The sequence below is a fragment of the Chlorocebus sabaeus genome, chromosome 15 (genome assembly GCF_047675955.1).
Source record: "Chlorocebus sabaeus isolate Y175 chromosome 15, mChlSab1.0.hap1, whole genome shotgun sequence".
In the NCBI taxonomy this organism is placed as follows: domain Eukaryota; kingdom Metazoa; phylum Chordata; class Mammalia; order Primates; family Cercopithecidae; genus Chlorocebus; species Chlorocebus sabaeus.
The window spans coordinates 22,034,261-22,052,539 of NC_132918.1; the positions used below are offsets into that span (position 1 = coordinate 22,034,261).

The 18,279-nt window shown below is 38.7% G+C and overlaps 1 protein-coding gene across 2 annotated transcripts in view; it reads right to left on the minus strand.

The window, feature by feature from the left end:
• Positions 1–279: 279 nt before the first annotated feature.
• Positions 280–18,279, minus strand: part of SERPINI1 (serpin family I member 1) — an 86,491-nt gene continuing 68,491 nt past the window's right edge. For both annotated transcript variants that reach the window (XM_007972179.3, XM_007972182.3), the window contains exons 7-9: positions 2,869–2,955; positions 1,371–1,460; positions 280–595 (exon numbers count right to left, since the gene is read on the minus strand). In XM_007972179.3, the coding sequence (XP_007970370.1) occupies positions 519–595; positions 1,371–1,460; positions 2,869–2,955 (254 nt within the window). In that variant the 3' untranslated portion in view covers positions 280–518. The remainder of the gene's footprint in view (positions 596–1,370; positions 1,461–2,868; positions 2,956–18,279) is intronic.

Here is an 18,279-nt window from a genome sequence, read left to right on the forward strand (position 1 = left end):
GTCATGAAGCAATATGGACGATGTCCAGTTTGCATTCTTTTGCCTACACTATACACTTATTTCCAAGAGATGACAGTGAGAATTTTTGTGGAGTACCTGTCTTCACCTCACTTGTTATTGCTTGTTATGCATAAGTATATAATGCTATTTTACTTTACTGTTTTGATCCTGCATAATTATAAGAGATTTAAGATGTACAGAAACATTGTTTCCAAAGTTCACCTAGAGATATCTTTATACTACAACTTCCAAAATAAAAAAAATAGATCTAGTCACATGTTCAATAGGTACTTTTATTTTAAACAACAGCACACAAACACAATGACACAACAGGACCATCACCTTAATACTGATAATATTCCTTGACAAGTTACTTATAATTTACATATATTGTTTTCATCTGGAGCTATTTTAAATATTATCTTAATATATACTGTAAAACACAAATCCTAAATATATACCAGTTGCAAACATAATGTGCTTAGTTACTGTTTTCCTTGTTATTCAAATAAAGTAGCTTAAAGTTCTTCAAAATCATGTCCACTTGTGTTCATTGTTTCAGGATGCATGACTCGTCCCATGAATAGAATTGTACCTGTATTGGTTTGGAAGTAAACAAAAGAGGGGGTGAACAAAATAATAAAATATTTACCTTCCTTCTTGCTTACAATTAATGAAAATATGTCATTTTCTTTTTCCTTCCTTCCTCCCTCCCTCCCTCCCTCCCCCCCTCCCTCTCTCCCTTCCTTCCTCCCTCCCTCCCTCCTACCCTCCCTCCCTTCCTTCCTCCCTCCCTCCCTTCCTTCCTCCCTTCCTCCCTTCCTCCCTTCTCCCTTCTCCCTTCTCCCTTTTCCCTTTCCTTCCCTTCCCTTCCCTCTTTCCTTCTAGAGAAAGACTCTTGCTCTGATGCCCAGGCTGGAGAGCAGTGGCTCTATCTGAGCTTACTGTAACCTTGAACTCCTGAGCTCAAGCATTCCTCCCACCCCCAACACCTCTAGTAGCTAGGATAACAGATATGTGACAACATGCCTGGCTAATTTTTTTAAATTTTTATTTATGTAGAAATGGAGTCTCACTATGTTACCCAGGCTAGGCTCGAATTCCTGGCCTCAAGTGATCCTCCCTGTCTGAAACTCCCAAAGTGCTGAGATTATAGTCTGAGCCACCTCACCAGCCTTATTATTTTCATTAAAAAAAATTCACTTCAACATTATAAATTATCTGATAATTCAGTTGGTCAATCTCTGGAAAAAGAATAAATGAAATTGTGAAAATAAATTGTATGATGAGTATTGAGAAAAAAATCTCCATTTGAAAAAGAGGCTCCTTATGGCCTATTAAACAAAATTTTGTTTTCATAATAAACTTACCAGTTCTCCTGTTTCTGATAAGAAAGAAAAACGGATGGTCAACAATAACTTGAGGATACAGCACAGCCATCCTACTAATTGCAATCATTCCTACAGCGCAGAGAAAAAGTAATTATATGTCTGTGGATGTGCAGAGACTAATGAGTAATTCCTCAAAACCATCTAGGCCTATCCACCTAATGCAAAGACAACAATTTACAGGAAACAAGATTTTAAAGACTTAACTGGAGAAAAATTATAAAGGTGTTAAAATTTCTACCTGATCTTTTTAAAAAACAAAATGAAACAAAACAAATACACACTACAAACCAACCAAACAAACAATTTCTTCCCTCTACTCCACTAAAAATAATAGGACAATTTATTCTGCTTGTTATGAAATGTTTATTCTCAGTCTCACATAAATATGTGTATCTTTACTAAAATAACTTTTGAGTAAAAGGAAGGGGGAGAATAAAGAAAAAACATGCCCAAACAAAAATTGAAGAGAGTTTCTCTATATTTTCAAATCATTATTTCTTTTGTCTGAAGTGGCTATTTTTACACAGCAAGTCACCAGGTTACTAGTAAGTGGTCAGGATGGTGGTGATTAAAGGGGAAATATAACAGTGAGAGATGCAACGAGGTATCCTATGACTGGGCTACTAAATTCCCCTGAGATCCTCACTGTAAGATTGTTATATACTTGCTGCAGTATAGTTAATTGTCAAAAGAAAGTCCAGATTACATGTAAGGTTTCAAGCTGTCTTGATGCCTGAGGCTACTGTGCTCTTATTTCCTTCTGAAAACACTATCCTAACAGTGGCAGTGATGGGGGCGGGGGTATATCGGGATAGTTAGTGGGTACGAAAATACAGTTAAATAGAATGAAGATCTAGTATTTGATAGCACATCGAAGTGATTATAAGTCAACAATAATTTGTTGTACATTTAAAAATAACTAGACAAGTATAATTGAAATGTTTGTAATAAAAAGAAATGATAAATGCTTGAGGTGATGAATACCCCATTTATCTTGATGTGATTATTATGCATTGTATGCCTATATTAAAAATATCCCATATTCTCCATAAATATATACACTTGCTATGTAGCCACGAAAATAAAAAATAAGAACTTTTTGCTGACAAAATTAAGAATCAACTTCAGCAAGTAATTTGGTAAGAAGAAAAATGTTTAAATGGGTAGCAGGAAAATATTTAAAATATTTAAACCGGCAGCACAGCAGAAAAATCTATTTTCACAGAACTGCCAATATCCTCCTGTCTCTCATTAGGGAGAAAATGAAGATGAGAGTTATCTGTAAAGGGGCACTGGAGTGAGTTCACATTTCACATTCTATTTAGAAAATTCCGGCTGGTTCAGCATTTGGTTGACTTCTAAGTTAAAGCAGAGTGACTTTTTGGCTTCATTTTGAAAAAGACCCCACTCCCCACCCAAGATTGCTCTAAAAATACAAATCTCTTAGAAGAGGGGAGAAGATTTTAGCAAATAGTACCTGAGACAGCAGCAGCTTCTGAGCCTTCTTCATTAACCTCTAAGAAGGACTTGTGAATTGCTTTGGAAAGAAAAATCTCCTTGTTATCTGCAAAAAGAGAATCAGAAATATTGTTTTTTTACATTCAGAGATAGGAAAATATTTTGCCCTTTTGTTAAATGGATTTTAGAGATAGAAGAGACTGGGATACTGAAGAAAACCTAGGAGATAATATTACAAGATTTCATTTATGAGATAACCATTGAAGATGTGGTTTTTAATTTGTCCTCATTTTATATTCTCTTGCTAATTCTTTTCCATTTTTATTGGTAGTTTTCCCATTTGTGTGTCTTATATTTTCAGAAAAAGTGGAAACTTTTTAAAATAGTGACTTCAAATTATTTCATAAGTCAAGATTAAAATATCTCACACGTTGCTCTTTAATTTTAAATATAAAAGCATGAAATGAAAACAGGTAAAAATTCAGATATAGCCAGAATAAAAAAGTTTTTTTAACCTAATATTTAATTACTACGATAATGTAAATATCCTTGGCAAAGAAAAATGAAGCTGACTTCTAGATTCATAATGTAAATTTATGAAAAAGTTACTTTCCATTATTACAATTAATTGGTTTATCTGAGGATTCACAAACATGCTTTATCCTAAGGTAACAGGAAATAACACATTTTTAGCATTAGGAAGACTATTTTTCCCTTCCTATTTATGCCTGTTTTAAGGTAAAGGTTGTTATAGGCTATATTATGTTCTACACAAATTTATATGTTGAAGTAATAATCCCCAGTACTTCAGAGAGTGACTATATTTGGAGACAGAATTTTAAATTTAAATGAAGTCATTAGGGTGGGTCCTAATCCAATATGACTAGTGTCCTTATAAGGAGAGGAAATTTGGACACAGACAGGTACAGAGGGAAGGCCCGGTGTAATGGTTAATTAACTGCATGTGTCAGCATGGCTGAGCCATGGTGCTCAGATATTTAGTCAAACATTGTCTGGATGTTTCTATGACAGTGTTTTTAGATTAGATTGACATTGGTAGACTTTGAGTAAAGCTGAGTACCCTCACAATGTGGGTAGGCCTCATCCAAGCAGCTGAAGGCTTTAATAAAACAAAGATTGGTCCTTCCCAAGCAAGGAGGAATTCCGCTAGCAGGCTGCCTTTGGGCTGCAATTTTTTTCCAGGTCTCCACCTGAAGATTTTGAGCTTCTAAAGCCTCCATAATCATGAGCCAATTCCTTAAAATTTTTCTCTCTTCGTAAATATGTATATAATGATAATTATATATATGTTTGTATATATACACATACTTATGTTACAGGATCCTTGGGGTGTTGCTTCACCAGCCAGAAACCTCTGTTGCCAGTGGTGCCTTTGCCTGAGTTTTGCTTAGGCCTGCTGGGTTCATTGTGCCCACTCGGCCTGGCAGGCTGCACGTGGCTTGTGCTACCAGCCCGGACCCCACACCTGCCAAGGGCAAGCCAGGTGTGGAGTGGTGAGAGGCATGTGAGTGAGTGAGCATGGGGTCCGTCTGCTGCACACAGTCAGGCACTCTGGCTACAGCAGAGAAGGCAGCTCCAGGCACTGGCATGGGTGCTGGCTCACTACTAGGCTGCAACTGGACCAGAAGTACCACAAGCAGCTTCCACTGCTGGCACCAGGAAATGTGGTGGCATTTGGAAGCTTGGAGACACCAGGAACCGCAGAGCTTCAAAGAGGGTGTTACAGCCCTGGCTCGGGAGCTACTAGGTCTGGGCTTCCTGAAGAGCCACAGCACTTCTCTCCTTTCTTCTCTCCTTCTTGTTGCCTACAACATGGCAAGCAAGGGGCATGTTTCAGTCCTATTTGTGTTACAGCTGTTTCACTCCTGACATTTGGTGGGTCCCGAGTTCTTGTCCCATGCCCAGGAAGAATGAGGTATGCAGACAAGTGGACGGTGAGCAAGGCAAAGAGGTGTTTTACTGAGGGACAGAACAGCTCAGAGGAGAACTGCAGTGGGTAGCTCCTCTCTGCAGGCAGGTTGTCCCAACGAGTGTCCAACTCTTAGCAGAGAGGAGTCCCACAGTAGGTAGCTCCTCTCTGCAGGCAGGTCATCCTGTCATCTGCTTGAGTCTGACTGAGTTTGGGGGTTTTTATGGGCTTCAGAGGGGAGGAAGTATGTGCTGATTGGTACATGGGTGGCCACAGGTAGCCCAGAAAAAGCACCGTAAGTTCTCACTCTGGTCCACAGAACTGGCAGCCTGGACCCCAGGCCTCAGGTCATCCCTGGCCTAAAGGCGGGGTTTCACTGGGGACCCTCCCTTTCTACCCAGGAGCCTGTCTGCCTCCTGCCACCATTGGCATGCCCTCCACAGTACCCATGGCATCCAGGCTGTCTGTGCTGAGGGGTGCCTGCAGGCCTGCACTGAGCTGCCTTTAGCCCCCTCTTGGCCTCCCTGCTCATCAGTGCCCAAAGTCTGGAGGGGGCCGAGTTGGCAGGGGGTTGATGTGTCAGCACTGCCCCGGGCATGTGCACACCCGGCCAGCTCATGACAGCATCTGGGCTCAGCCAGAACTTTGCTCTGAAATCAGAGTGGTCTCCGGGATGAGGGAGAGGCCAGGCAGTAGGAGCAGGCACTTCTGAGCCTGCAGTAGAAGGGGGCTTCCTGGGCCTGGAGAGTGCAGAGATGCCCAGGTCCACAGCGGCTGTGCCCGGTCAACGAGGCTCCCACCTCTCCAACTCAGAAGGCGGCGGGCTTCTGCCTGTTCTCAGCTCCTACTGGCTCAGTGGAGCATGAAGCCCTGGCTGCTCCTCCATCCCTTGTTGCAGACGAGGTCATGGCAGCGGCCACTCCAGACAGGCTACTGCTGCCATCACGTAAACATGACTAATATACCACGTGCAGAGAGAGGGGACAGACGGCCATCTACACACCAAGAAGGGAGGCCTCAGAAGAAACCAACTCGCTGACACTTTTATTTCAGACTTACAGCCTCTAGAACTGTGAGAAAATAAATTTCTGTTTTTTTTAAGCCACTCAGTCTATGTTACTTACAGCAGCCCTAGCAAACCATAAAATGTCTTCCAATCTTGGGTTTTCAACTTTTCCCTAAGAACGAAACAAAACAAACAAAAGACGCCTCAAATACATTTTTTGAAAGAGCACAAGAAAGTAAGAAAAAGAATTACTCAAATTTATGACCCCCCTTTCAATTCCAGGAGATCTAATTCAAATTTCAGATAAATACGTTTGTTGCTGATGTCCAGCACCATTAAAAGCACTATTGATTTCCCATTAAGTTGCTTAGTTAGACTTTGTAAGTATCAAGCCTTACCCACAAAATACATTTACCTTCAAGCTTTCAAAAGCACAAAATTATCTAATACGTATGGGGAATGATGTTCAATATTTTTGGTACATCTGTTACAGAGGACCTGATTACTTTGAATAAGCCCCAAGACAGCTAACAATGGCATCTCTGAATATACTTTTAATGGGAATATTACTTCCTCAGATCTTATTTGGTACTAAGATATAAGCACTACATTATTAAATAGTCCATTTCACATATTATGATGTTTTATTCTAGAATGTATTTGTTGACTAGAAGAATAATTAAAAAGCAATCAAGTTTTCACATTTAGTAATAAAGTATAATTAGCGCCCTCAAATCTAAAACAGTAGTGTTTTTTAAAGAAAAATTTAAGTTGTGTTAAGTAACTAAATATATACTGGTAAAATAAACACATAAATTTCAAGACAGTAGCTGGGCACAGCGGCTCATGCCTGTAATCCTAGCACTTTGGGAGGCTGAGGCAGGAGGATCACTTAAGCCCAGGAGCTTAAGATCAGCTTAGACTATATAATGAGACTTCATTTCTATGTAAAATAAAATAATATTAATTTAAATTTTAAAATAGTAATAATAAAAAAGCAAACATTTAAAAAATAAATTTTAAGATAGTAAAACATATTAACTATTTAGCAGTTATTTGATGCTGTATTATTTTCAAGTTCTGTGGCCCATTTTCATCGGTCTGTGAGTTAAGCAACAAGAGCCAATATTATGACCTTGAATACAAAGGTGCTAGAACCCAGTTCCTACAGGGTAATGAGTTTCCACATTGTCAGCTAAGCCCTTCTAAAGAATTGTAAAAGGAGTTCTCCTCAAAGACACACATAATATTCCAACTACATCAATTTGCACATAGGAAATGGTCTCCAATAGCTACGAGGCTTGACCGGCTGGCTACAGTAGGCACTTTGAAATAAGAAGAAAATCATCCCTTTATTTCTGGCCTCTGCCCCAAATATTGTAATATCCTTTAGTCACCTATCTTCTCGCCTGTTCCCACTTGCCCCACCAAAATGACGGTGGTGGTAGTTGTGGCAGGGATATTGCAAGGTACTTATGGCAGAAAGAGAAAGAAAATAAAGATGCTATGGGTTCTTCCCAGAGAGCTAGTTATTTAAAAGACAATGAAATGGACAAAATTTTAAACAAAATTCATTTAAAAAAAGAGATTGTCCAAATAAACAATATTAAGAACATAAAAAGAACCTACCCAAGAATACAGAAAATAATTTTTTAATCACAAAAATACTATGTATAATTTTCTGTAGATAAATGTTAATTAACTTTATGAGAATATGTTATTTACTATGACTATCTATTCATTATACATGATAAATTTTGATAGATATACAAATATCTGTGAACCTTCCTCCACAAATAAAATACAAAATAGTTGGCTGGGTGTGGAGGCTCACACCTGTAATCACAGCACTTCGGGAGTCTGAGGTGAGCAGATAACCTGTCAGGAGTTCGAGACCAGCCTGGCCAACATGGTGGAACCCCATCTCTACTAAAAATACAAAAAAATCAGCCAGTCATGATGGCAGGTGCCTGTGATCCCAGCTGCTAGGGAGGCTGAGGCAGGAGAATCGCTTGAACCCAAGAGACGGAAGTTGCGGCAAGCCAAGAATGTGCCATTGCACTCCAGTCTGGGTGACAAGAGTGAAACTCTGTCTCAAAAACAAACAAACAAACAAACAAAACTAAAATATTTCCATCTACCCTAAAAAAGTATTTGTTCTTTTTTATGCAAATAATTTTGAAAATGAAGAGATTTGCTATGAGCTACACTATTTTATAGAAATGTATAAATTATAAAATAGAGTCAAGGAAAAAAATAGAATATTTGAATAATCCAGTAACCATTAAAGTAATTGAATCAGTATACAAAAACTTTCTCCACCCTCGAAATTAAAGACTCCAAGCCTAGACAGTTTTCTAGGTGATTTTAACCAAATCTTCAAGGAACAGATAGAATTACCTGTTGTAAAATTAGAAAGAGAATTAGGAAGAGAACAAAAGCTATCTAACTCATCTGCGGATATTTTACTTTGCTGTAAAAATTGAAAAAAAAAGGCAATATAAGAAAGAAAATCATAGATCAAGCTCACCTATTGGCATGAAGATAACAGTTCTTTAAAAATCAGAAAATTAAACTCAGCAACACATAAAAATCATCTTTTTGAATGAGTTTCAATGGATGTTACAGTGTATCATGACTCAGCAGTAGAGAACCGCTCTCCTGACTGCCTCTAGTTCACCTTAAAGCTTCCTCCAGGATGATCTTATCAAAATACAAATCAAATTATGCCACTACTCCACTTAAAACACTTTATCCCCTGTCCTGCTTGCTCTCCCTCTGACCTCACCTTCAGTATATTACAAACCTGCATACCTGCTCTGTATAAATGATAAGGACCTCTATCAGGCTGCCTTTGCTTCCTTCAATTAGTATTCTTTGCTCCATATGCTGTGCTTCAAATTACATAAACTGAAATAGCCTCAACGTAGCACGCTTTGTTATTTCTGTATCTTTGTTTCCCTAGAACCTCCCTCAACTTTTGTTGTACAATAAGACACCTACTCTAGTTTAAAAGCTCAGCATCTAGCTCTGTGAGGTTTTTTCTGCTCTCCTCTAATTCCTAAATCACTAAAGTAGATCTGATCACTCCCCTATTGAACCCAGAAACTAATTCTATTGAAGCTTTTCTAATATGTTATATTTGCATTGATGCTTCCCTCTTCCTGGACAGTCTACTTCCTTAAGGCAAAGATTGTGTCACTTTTCTTAGTAACCTTGTTTTCTGGCATATAGTAGGGCCTAAAGAATGAACTAACCCTAGTAGAGGGAGTTTCCTGGTAATGTTCAATTCTCCAGTCTTTAACCCAGTATATTGTCATAGACAGGATTTCAGTAATTGTTGAATGAAAGTGGTTAACTATTTCATATCATAAGACTTTGGGTATATAAAGTCTTTTAGTGTCATTTGATAGGCACTATAACCACAACTGTGTTCATAATTATGGGTATAAAGTTTAGTCTTGTAATAGGCCAGGCATGGTGGCTTATGCCTGTAGCCCCAGCACTATGGGAGGCCAAAGCAGGCCGATTGCTTGAGGCTGATGGCTTGAGCCCAGGAGTTGGACATCAGCTTGCGCAACATGGCAAAACCTCATCTCTACAAAAAATTACAAAAACTAGCTGGGCATGGTAGTCCCACCTACTCAGGAGGCTGAGGTGGGAGGATCACCTGAGCCCGAGAAGGTTGAGGTTGCAGCGAGCCAAGATTGCACCACTGCACTCCAGCCTGGACACAGAGTGAGACCCTGTCTTAAAAAAAATTCTTTTCAAGTTTATTTTTGTAATAAATAAAACATAAGACAACAATTTAAAGTAGATGTTCCAAGAAAATTGACAACAGCAGCAGAGAGGGAAAAAGTGCAAAGACCACAAACATGTTAAAAGACTTAAAAATCTGATTGAGTAAAAGAGTAAGGGGAACAGGATCCAGCAGACTAGTGCTATTGTACTTATTTCAAAGACAGCAAAACAAAGATTGAATGCAACTTTTGGATTCCCATATCATGATTAACTGCTACATGAAGGATAGCAAATGTCTACACATGTAAATGAGACCTTAGGACAATCAACCTTCAGAAAAACACCATCCCATTGGATATATAAGTAGAAGAAAATGTGACAAATAATAAGGCCAGGAATGGTGGCTCACACCTGTAATCCCAGGTGTGACTGAGGCAGGTGGATCACTTGAGGTTAGGAGTTCAAGAACAGCCTGGCCCACATGGTAAAACCCTGTCTCTACTAAAACTATAAGAATTAGCCTGGTGTGGTGGCATGCGCCTGCAATAGCAGCTACTCAGGAGGCTGAGGTCAGATAACTGCTTGAACCCGGGAGGCAGAGGTTGCAGTGAGCCAAGATCGCGCCACTGCACTCCAGCCTGAGTGACTCTGTCTCACAAAAAAAAAAAAATAAAAAAATAAAAAAAAATCACATCACAGGAACTCAGGGGAAAAAATAAAATGAAGGCTTTTTTCTTGAGACAAACTTCAAGCAGTCTCATTAAAATAAAATATAAGCAGAAAGTGGTCTAAGCAAGCATGTGTCTGCAGCCACAAAATCTTAGAAGTAGATCAGGTCATGCAGAGAAACAGGCAATGTCATTCAGTAGACAATCAAGACCATCTTTCCTGCTCCACCATACACTCTTCAAGGCCTGGACTTTGCCTGTTCTACTTATCTCATCCACAACACTGTGCACACTGCCAGGTACCACGTATGCACTCAGATATTTGATGGATTGAATCAGAATGCAAAGGGGTATTACGGAGATTTACACTGATGAAGTTGTCTTGTTGGTTAGAGAAAAGTTAGCTATTCTCTCAATCAAGCAAGCAAAGGCAAATAGCTTTTTGTTTTTTGTTTTTAAATCTGCTGGCACCAAGCAGCCTTCTCCTTCTGGCCACAGCAGACAGTGCTGCCAAATGGCTGGTCCTACTTTCCTCCAGGCAGCACGGGGCCAGGATTTTTACAATGGATGAGATGGGAACAGGGCCAGTAAACCCTAGGTTCCCCCGAGAAAAACTGGGCAATAATTCAAGCTCTTCTGAAAAAAGCAGGGCAAGACTACAAAGGCATTCATTCAGTCACTTAGTAAATATTTATTCAGTACCCACTACATATGAGGTATCGTGTAGGGCACCAAAAGCTCTAAGTACCTGAGATGAACATCATGCTTGCAGGATGGCCATCATGCAAGTGTAGGCCACTACTTCCTCTGTGGCACTGTTCCTACATTCAGCCAATTTAAATAGATTTCTGCGTCATCAAGGGCACGCTTAAAATAACAAAATGACGAGAGTATTATAACAGAACCCTAGCATACCAAAAGTGTCTCTGTGCTTTAGTTGCCAAAATATTTTTAGCTTCAGCCCCACCCATGAAATGTATAAAAGTTCCTAGAATTTGAGTTCTCTTAAGGTAGGAATAATGTTTCTTTGTTTGCTTTTCTGGATAGATTTTGTTACAAAACCAGCAAATATTCATTTATTGGTTCATTCATTCATTCATTCATTCATGTGCTGAGCACCTACTATGAGTCAGATGCACCAGGTATACTGTGATGAACTAAACAGTTCCTTCCTAATGAGAGGAAAGCAGACATCAAATAAAAGAACAATAAAAAAGCAAATCAATAAATGACTACAATTTCAGGGTATAGTAAGTATAACTAAGCTAACAAGATAAGGTGATATGTTGGTTAGTGACCGGGGCAGCAAAGAGAAGCTACTTGACACAGGTTATTCAGAAAGGTGGGTCTGAGAGGGCAAATCTTAGCTGAGACTGAAAGAATACAAAGGAGCCAGCCACTGGAAGAAATAAAGGGAGAGTATTTCAGATGGAGGGAAAAGCTAGTGCAGACCCTGATACAAACTGGGCATGTTTAAGGAACCAAAGAAGGGGCTGTGTGGCTGCAGTGTAGAGTGGGGAGGGCAGGAAGTATGAGAGAAGTCCCCATGCTTGTAGCCAGGTGGGATACAGTGACATTTACTCACAACACTCACCCACTCAGTATCTATCCTGTCCCCCACCCCCCAAATTCTCTTCTGTGTTCTGGGGACAGAAAGATGTGTATGCTTTTGAATAGCTCTGAGCTCAGAGACAAGTATGTAAACAAACAGTCTAGGAGAAAATGAAACATGTGCTAACAGAGGTGTGTGCAAAATGCTACCAGATTCCAGATAAGGAAAAGTAAACCATTTAAGAAGGAAGAGGAATGTCAGGGCAAGCTTCTCTGAGGTGTCAACATTTCAGCTTGCTCTTAAACAATCAGTAAGAGGGAAAAGTCAGAGAAGGCAAGGACATTCTAAGCAGAAGATTCTATTTGTAAAGTGAGAGAAACTTTACATCCCCAGTGGGGATCTCTTGAAGGTCCAGTTGGAGCCTGAGCTATGAGGAGGTTAGGGAGTAGGAGAGGACATAATTTTAAGAATTTTGATGATGATGCTAGAGAGCCTGGATTTGTCCAGAAGTAATAGGACACAAGCTTTGATTCTAGAAGAGAGCTGTGGCAGCTGCTGTGAAGGGTGAATCGGATAAGCAAACAGCTGGGGGCAGGAAGATGAACTTTGTTAGCTGTTGCAATAATCCAGGCAAGAAAGTAGAAGAATTGGAATTATGGCAATGAGAGAGAAATGGAGCCTTGTAGTTTATAGGTGCAAGGAGAAAGAGAACAAACAAGGGCAGGGGGTAAGAGCAGGTCCAGCATAAATCAACAGCACTTGAGTCTGACCTGAATATGGCTTCTGGTGTGTCTTCTTAATTCCTTTATTTTATTGGCTCCTTTATTAAAGCTTGTACTTGATGCTGAAGGATTTAGTACTCTCTTTCTCCTTCCCCTTACACTTTCCAAGAGGATTATCTATTAATCCAAATGCTGACAGTCATTCATTTCCATTACAAAAATAGTCCTTCCCTATAACAGGATCCTTGCTGCAAATAGATGAGCATTTTAAATAGAGCCTGAGAAAATGATTCTCAGCACTTTCTATAATCCATGTTTATTGTATGAGCCTTTACTGTGTTTTATGTTAATAGAATTTACCAACAAAAGCAATGGATATCAAATTGAGATAAAAAAATGTAATAAATATTGAGTATCTAATTTTATTCATTTCTTCATTCAGTAGGCGCTAAGCAGAAAGCACAGTGCTGGGCACTATAGGAAACACGTGTAAGAATCAATCTTGGAGGGTTTAAATTCTGGCAGGGGATATTAGACATATAAATAATAATATGAGATAAAATGAGATATGTGCCATAAAGAAAGGCACAAGGTATCATGAATTTAAGAAGGAATGATTACTTCTGGTTGGTGTAGTCATGATGTGTTGATGAAACTGGGGATGTTAAAGCTGAGGTTCAGTGCAGGAGATTTTTCTTGTGGAAGAGACTTCACAAAGGCAGAGAGCTGGGGACAGGTGAGACACAGAGTGAGTATTTAGTTTGGTTGGGGCAGGAGTTGTGTATATGGAATCAGCCAAAGTGAAGCCTGGTCTCAATGCCCTGCTGAGCAGTGGATGGGGCACAGCCTACTGAAGGCCAGCTTTGAACAGGAACTGGAACTGGAGCGATCTAAGAGTAAGTTTTTAAGGCGATTCATCTTGGCAGTGGTAGATAAAATAGATTAGATTGGCCGGGCACGGTGGCTCACGCCTGTAATCCCAGCACTTTGGGAGGCCGAGGCAGGTGGATCACGAGGTCAGGAGATTGGGACCATCCTGGCTAACATGGTGAAACCCCATCTCTACTAAAAATACACAAAATGAGCCGGGCGTGGTGGCGGCGCCTGTAGTCCCAGCTGCTGGGGAGGCCGAGGCAGGAGAATGGCGTGAACCCGGGAGGCGGAGCTTGCAGTGAGCTGAGATCGCACCACTGCACTCTAGCCTGGGTCACAGAGCCAGACTCCGTCTCAAAAAAAAAAAAAAAAAAAAAAAAAATAGATTAGATGGGAGAGAGATTGGAAACTGTTTAGAAGGCTATTGAAATAGTCTACGGCAGCAGTAATGAAAGCCGGAAATAAGAGTGGGTGCCATGGAATAAAAAATGAAAGAGTGGACTTGAGAGGTCTTAGCAAAAGTTCTCAAGTCACTCCGTTTTTCCAGAAGCAAGAGACAGCAAAGCAGGTTTTATTTTTCCCCACTGCTAAATCAAGTATGCTATTTTTGAAGGAAGATACAATTTGATCACATAATTTAAGAAAGTGACAGTATAACAATAGTACTGAATTATTCTCTGGGTGATTTCAAATTTACTAATTAATTCTATTATTAATGACTTTTTTTAAAAATAAGAAACGAGGTCTCATTAGGTTGCCCAGGCTGGATTTGAATTCCTGGACTGTCCTGCCTAAGCCTCTCAAAGTGTTGGAATTACAGGCATGAGCTACTGCGCCTGACTTATTAATGATATTTTTTAAAAGTTTTTTCTAATTTTTAAACAAGATTGTTAATTAAAAAAGCAATACCTATACAAGATAAAACTCCAAACACTACAGAGCGGTATATGAAATGAAAACTCCTCTTTCATCTAAAGTCTCTGTCCCATATTCCAGAGGCAATTGCTGTTATCACTTTCTAAGATATTGTTCAAAAATTTTCTAGCCATTTAAAAGCCTATATATGTACATATATTGTTCTCTATCTTTTCATTTCTCTTATTTTTCTTTTCTTTTGATTTTTTAGTCATATCATGTGCTTGACTCCCCTGTCTTTTGACCAATATGTTCCCATTCTGCCTTTTAATTTTTTTTTTCTTCTCTGTTTCCATATGCTTTCTCCAATATAGGATTTCTCAGCCTTTTCACAATTGGCATTTTTGGCTGGATAATCCTTTGTTGTGGAGGAGCTCTCCTGGGCATTGCAGATGTTAGGAAGAATCCCTGGCCTCTTTGCCCAGATCCAAAATCTGGGCAAAGAAAAATCTTCTGGAAAGAATTCAGCATTCTAGATGCCAATAGAAACACTGATGTTTCATGTAAGGAGATCAAAACGTCAACATTAACAGGGATCTGGAAGAAGTTGATTCTGACTTTTATGACTGATAGTTTCAAAATTTCATTGAAGGAACTATTTGTGGATACGGTAGAAACAGCAAGAGAACTTGAATTAGAAGTGAACCCTGAAGATATGACTAGATTGTTGCTATCTCATGATCAAATTTAAATGGATGAGGAGTTGCTTCGTAGGGACGAACAAAGAAAGTGGTTTCTTGATATGAGATCTAATCCTGGTGAAGATGCTCTGAACATTGTTGAAATGACAACGAAGTTCTTAAACTATTACAGAAACTTAGTTGATAAAGCAGTGGTAGGATTTGAGAGGACTGACTACAATTTTGAAAGAAGTTGTACTGTGGGTAAAATGCTATCAAATAGCATTGCATGATACAGAGAAATTATTCATGAAAAGAAGAGTACATGGATGCAGCAGACTTCATTGTTGTCTTATTTTAAGAAATTGCCACAGTCACTCCATTCTTCAACAACTACCACCCTGGTCTATTAGAAACCATCAATATCAAGGCAAGATTCTCCACCAACAAAAAGCTTATGATTCACTGATGGCTCAGATGATCATTAGCATTTTTCAGCAATAAAGTATTTTTACATTAAGGTATGTGCCTTACTTTTTCAGACATAATGTCTTTGTACCTTTTATAGACCATGTTATAGTGTAAACATAACTTTTATATGCACTGGGAAACAAAAAATTCATGTGACTCATTTTATTGGAATATTCACTTTAGTGCAGTGGTCTGGAGCCAAACCTGTAATATACTGAGGTAAGCCTTTATATATCCTAAACACCATGAGATTCTCATTAAAGTAGAAACAAAACGCATGCAAGTAATTTTCCTAGGTATTTATGGGGGTTATGAAGAGTTATAGACATTAATCATCAAGGTTATGATGTTATTTGGAGAGGAAAAAACTAGACATATGAAAATGATACCAACCTTACAAAGCAGAGCATATGGTGCTCAAATGAATGATGAAGAGATAAATGCTACTGAATTTAGAGGAAACAAAGAGGCAAGTTTTATCATTAAAACAATAATTTTTTGAATGAATGATTTATAAATTAACGTGTGTGTGCATGCCATGGGGAATGTAAGGCTATATTGGTTAGAGTGGATGGCATACTGGAGCTGCTTACTCTGGAAATTAATAATGTAATAATCAACGAATTCCCACTGAAAGACTGGGAAGTTTGCTTTAGATCTTTTATCAGGTGATCCTGAAAACCTGAATGGGGTGGTATTTGAGAACAGCAAATCCGGGATTTTTTACTTATGTTTAAGGGGGCAAATAGTCCTTAGATCGTATGTAATGTGGGGCCAAGTAAACCTCTTGTCTTCTTTCCCTCATCCTTTTTACCCTTCAGTGAACATTTACTGTGTGTCAACTGTATGTCAATTCTTTACAAGGCACCAGGAATACAACTGTGAGTAGGACACAGAGCAGGATTCAGTTCTCATGGAAGTTTCGATCAAACAAAAGCTTTCTATACATTTATATACATTACATAGAATGTAAACTTTATATACATTCTATATACTTTGCATATAGAATGTATTAATTCTCTGGAAGATTCTAGTGTTATTTCCAATCTCTAAACCATCTGTATTCATAATGCATGTTTATGGTCTATTGTCTCTGTCTCTGTAAAGGCAATTAAATATTACCTTATAAACTTTCCCGATATGTTAGAAACTATAAGCTACACTGACCACAATAATTGATTTGCCACTGCAGTGCTACTCTGTCAGGATTGAGAGGCAGCAGATATTCTATTTGTTTGAAATAACTTCCTAGATGTTTGGGTGAGACAGTGAGGAATCACTAATCAAATTGAAAGTAGAACCACGTTAAGAAAGCAGAATGTAATTATCCAGTTGGAATTTGGCTAGTATGGTAAGACAGATTCTCTCAATTCCTAAGGAAGAGAAAATGACAATGTTAAATTATGCTAAACTTCAGCCATGAATTTATTTCTGACTCAGGTACAGATATCACAATATTTTTTGAATCTCTACCAGTCCTACATTCTTGATAACCACACTGAAGAGTTCGGAGTCCTAGGAGTTTGGATATAAGCCATGAAAACATTTACTCAGGAAAGCTCATTTCTCTTATGTGGACAGGAACATTTATATAGTAGACATTTAGAAAAGCTATATTAGTGTTTAGGGCTGTAAGCTCTCTGAACGAGGGGTAGAAGTTGTACCAAATAGATTAGTATCAACTCATTGCTAGAAGCTGAGTGCTGTTTAGACAACAACATGCTCAATCCTAAATCTGGGAGGACAAAGGCTTTTTTGATCACAGACACATATTGAGAATTTCTCGAAAGCTATTAAAATGACTCCCCCAAACTGTTTCTCTCTCACACACACATTCATATATATGTGCACATGCACTGTGTGCACACATTTATATGCAATTTTTAGGGTTGGAGGGCATCAGTTCTCTGAATTCAATCTATGGGTCCTCACACTCCAGGTTTAGAAGCTATGGTTCAGTCAGCTTGATTCTCTATGGGCTGCTGCTTCAGGCTAAGAAAACTAAATTCTCTCCTTTAACACAAGAACTGCTAAGGAATCTATCATCTCAGTGCTATTTAGAAATTTGGGTTAAATAATTTGCATATAAAGAGGCCTTACATGTTGGGTTTCTTTAATCTTAATATATATCTATCTTTATCTCATCAGAAAACAGATTGTATTTTATTTTCTCTCTTCTAAGGAAATGATAAAAATAATCATATAACTTATTTACTCAGTCTTAAGTTCATTGTTGCCTTTTTTTGATGGCAAATTTCTTGGGGTTAGCTACTTAAAAATACTTCCAAGAGTATTTTACAAATTATAAACGCTTTAACATTGCTAATATTTCGTGATTTTTTTTTTATTTTGAAAAAATTAGGGTATTTGAATCAAATAATTCAACTGGATTTTTTTCTTGGGATATTTAAAATAAATTACTAGACACCCCAATGTGCCAGGTATACTTTGAAGTTACTTCTTTAAAACTAGTTTGTTTATTTATTATTATTATTATTAGAGACAGAGTTTCACTGTTGTTGACCAGGCTGGAGTACAACGGTGCAATCTCGGCTCACTGCCACCTATGCCTCCTGGGTTCAAGCAATTCTCCTGCCTCAGTCTCCTGAGTAGCTAGGATTACAGGCGCCCACCACCATGTGTGGCTATTTTTTTTTGTATTTTTAGTAGATGGCCAAGTTAGTCTCGAACTCCTGACCTCAGGTGATCCACTCACCTCGGCCTCCCAAAGTACTGGGATTACAGGCATAAGCCACCACGCCCAGCCTACTGTTTTTTTTTTGTTTTTTGTTTTTTTTTAAATTAAAGAATTAGAACATGTTTATACCATCTCACTGGGTATTCTTTACTCTTTTAAAAAGGATCTTTGGTCTAGCTCTCACAGCAGACACTCATTTATCCTCCCTTCTTTCTTTCTTACATGATTTACTAC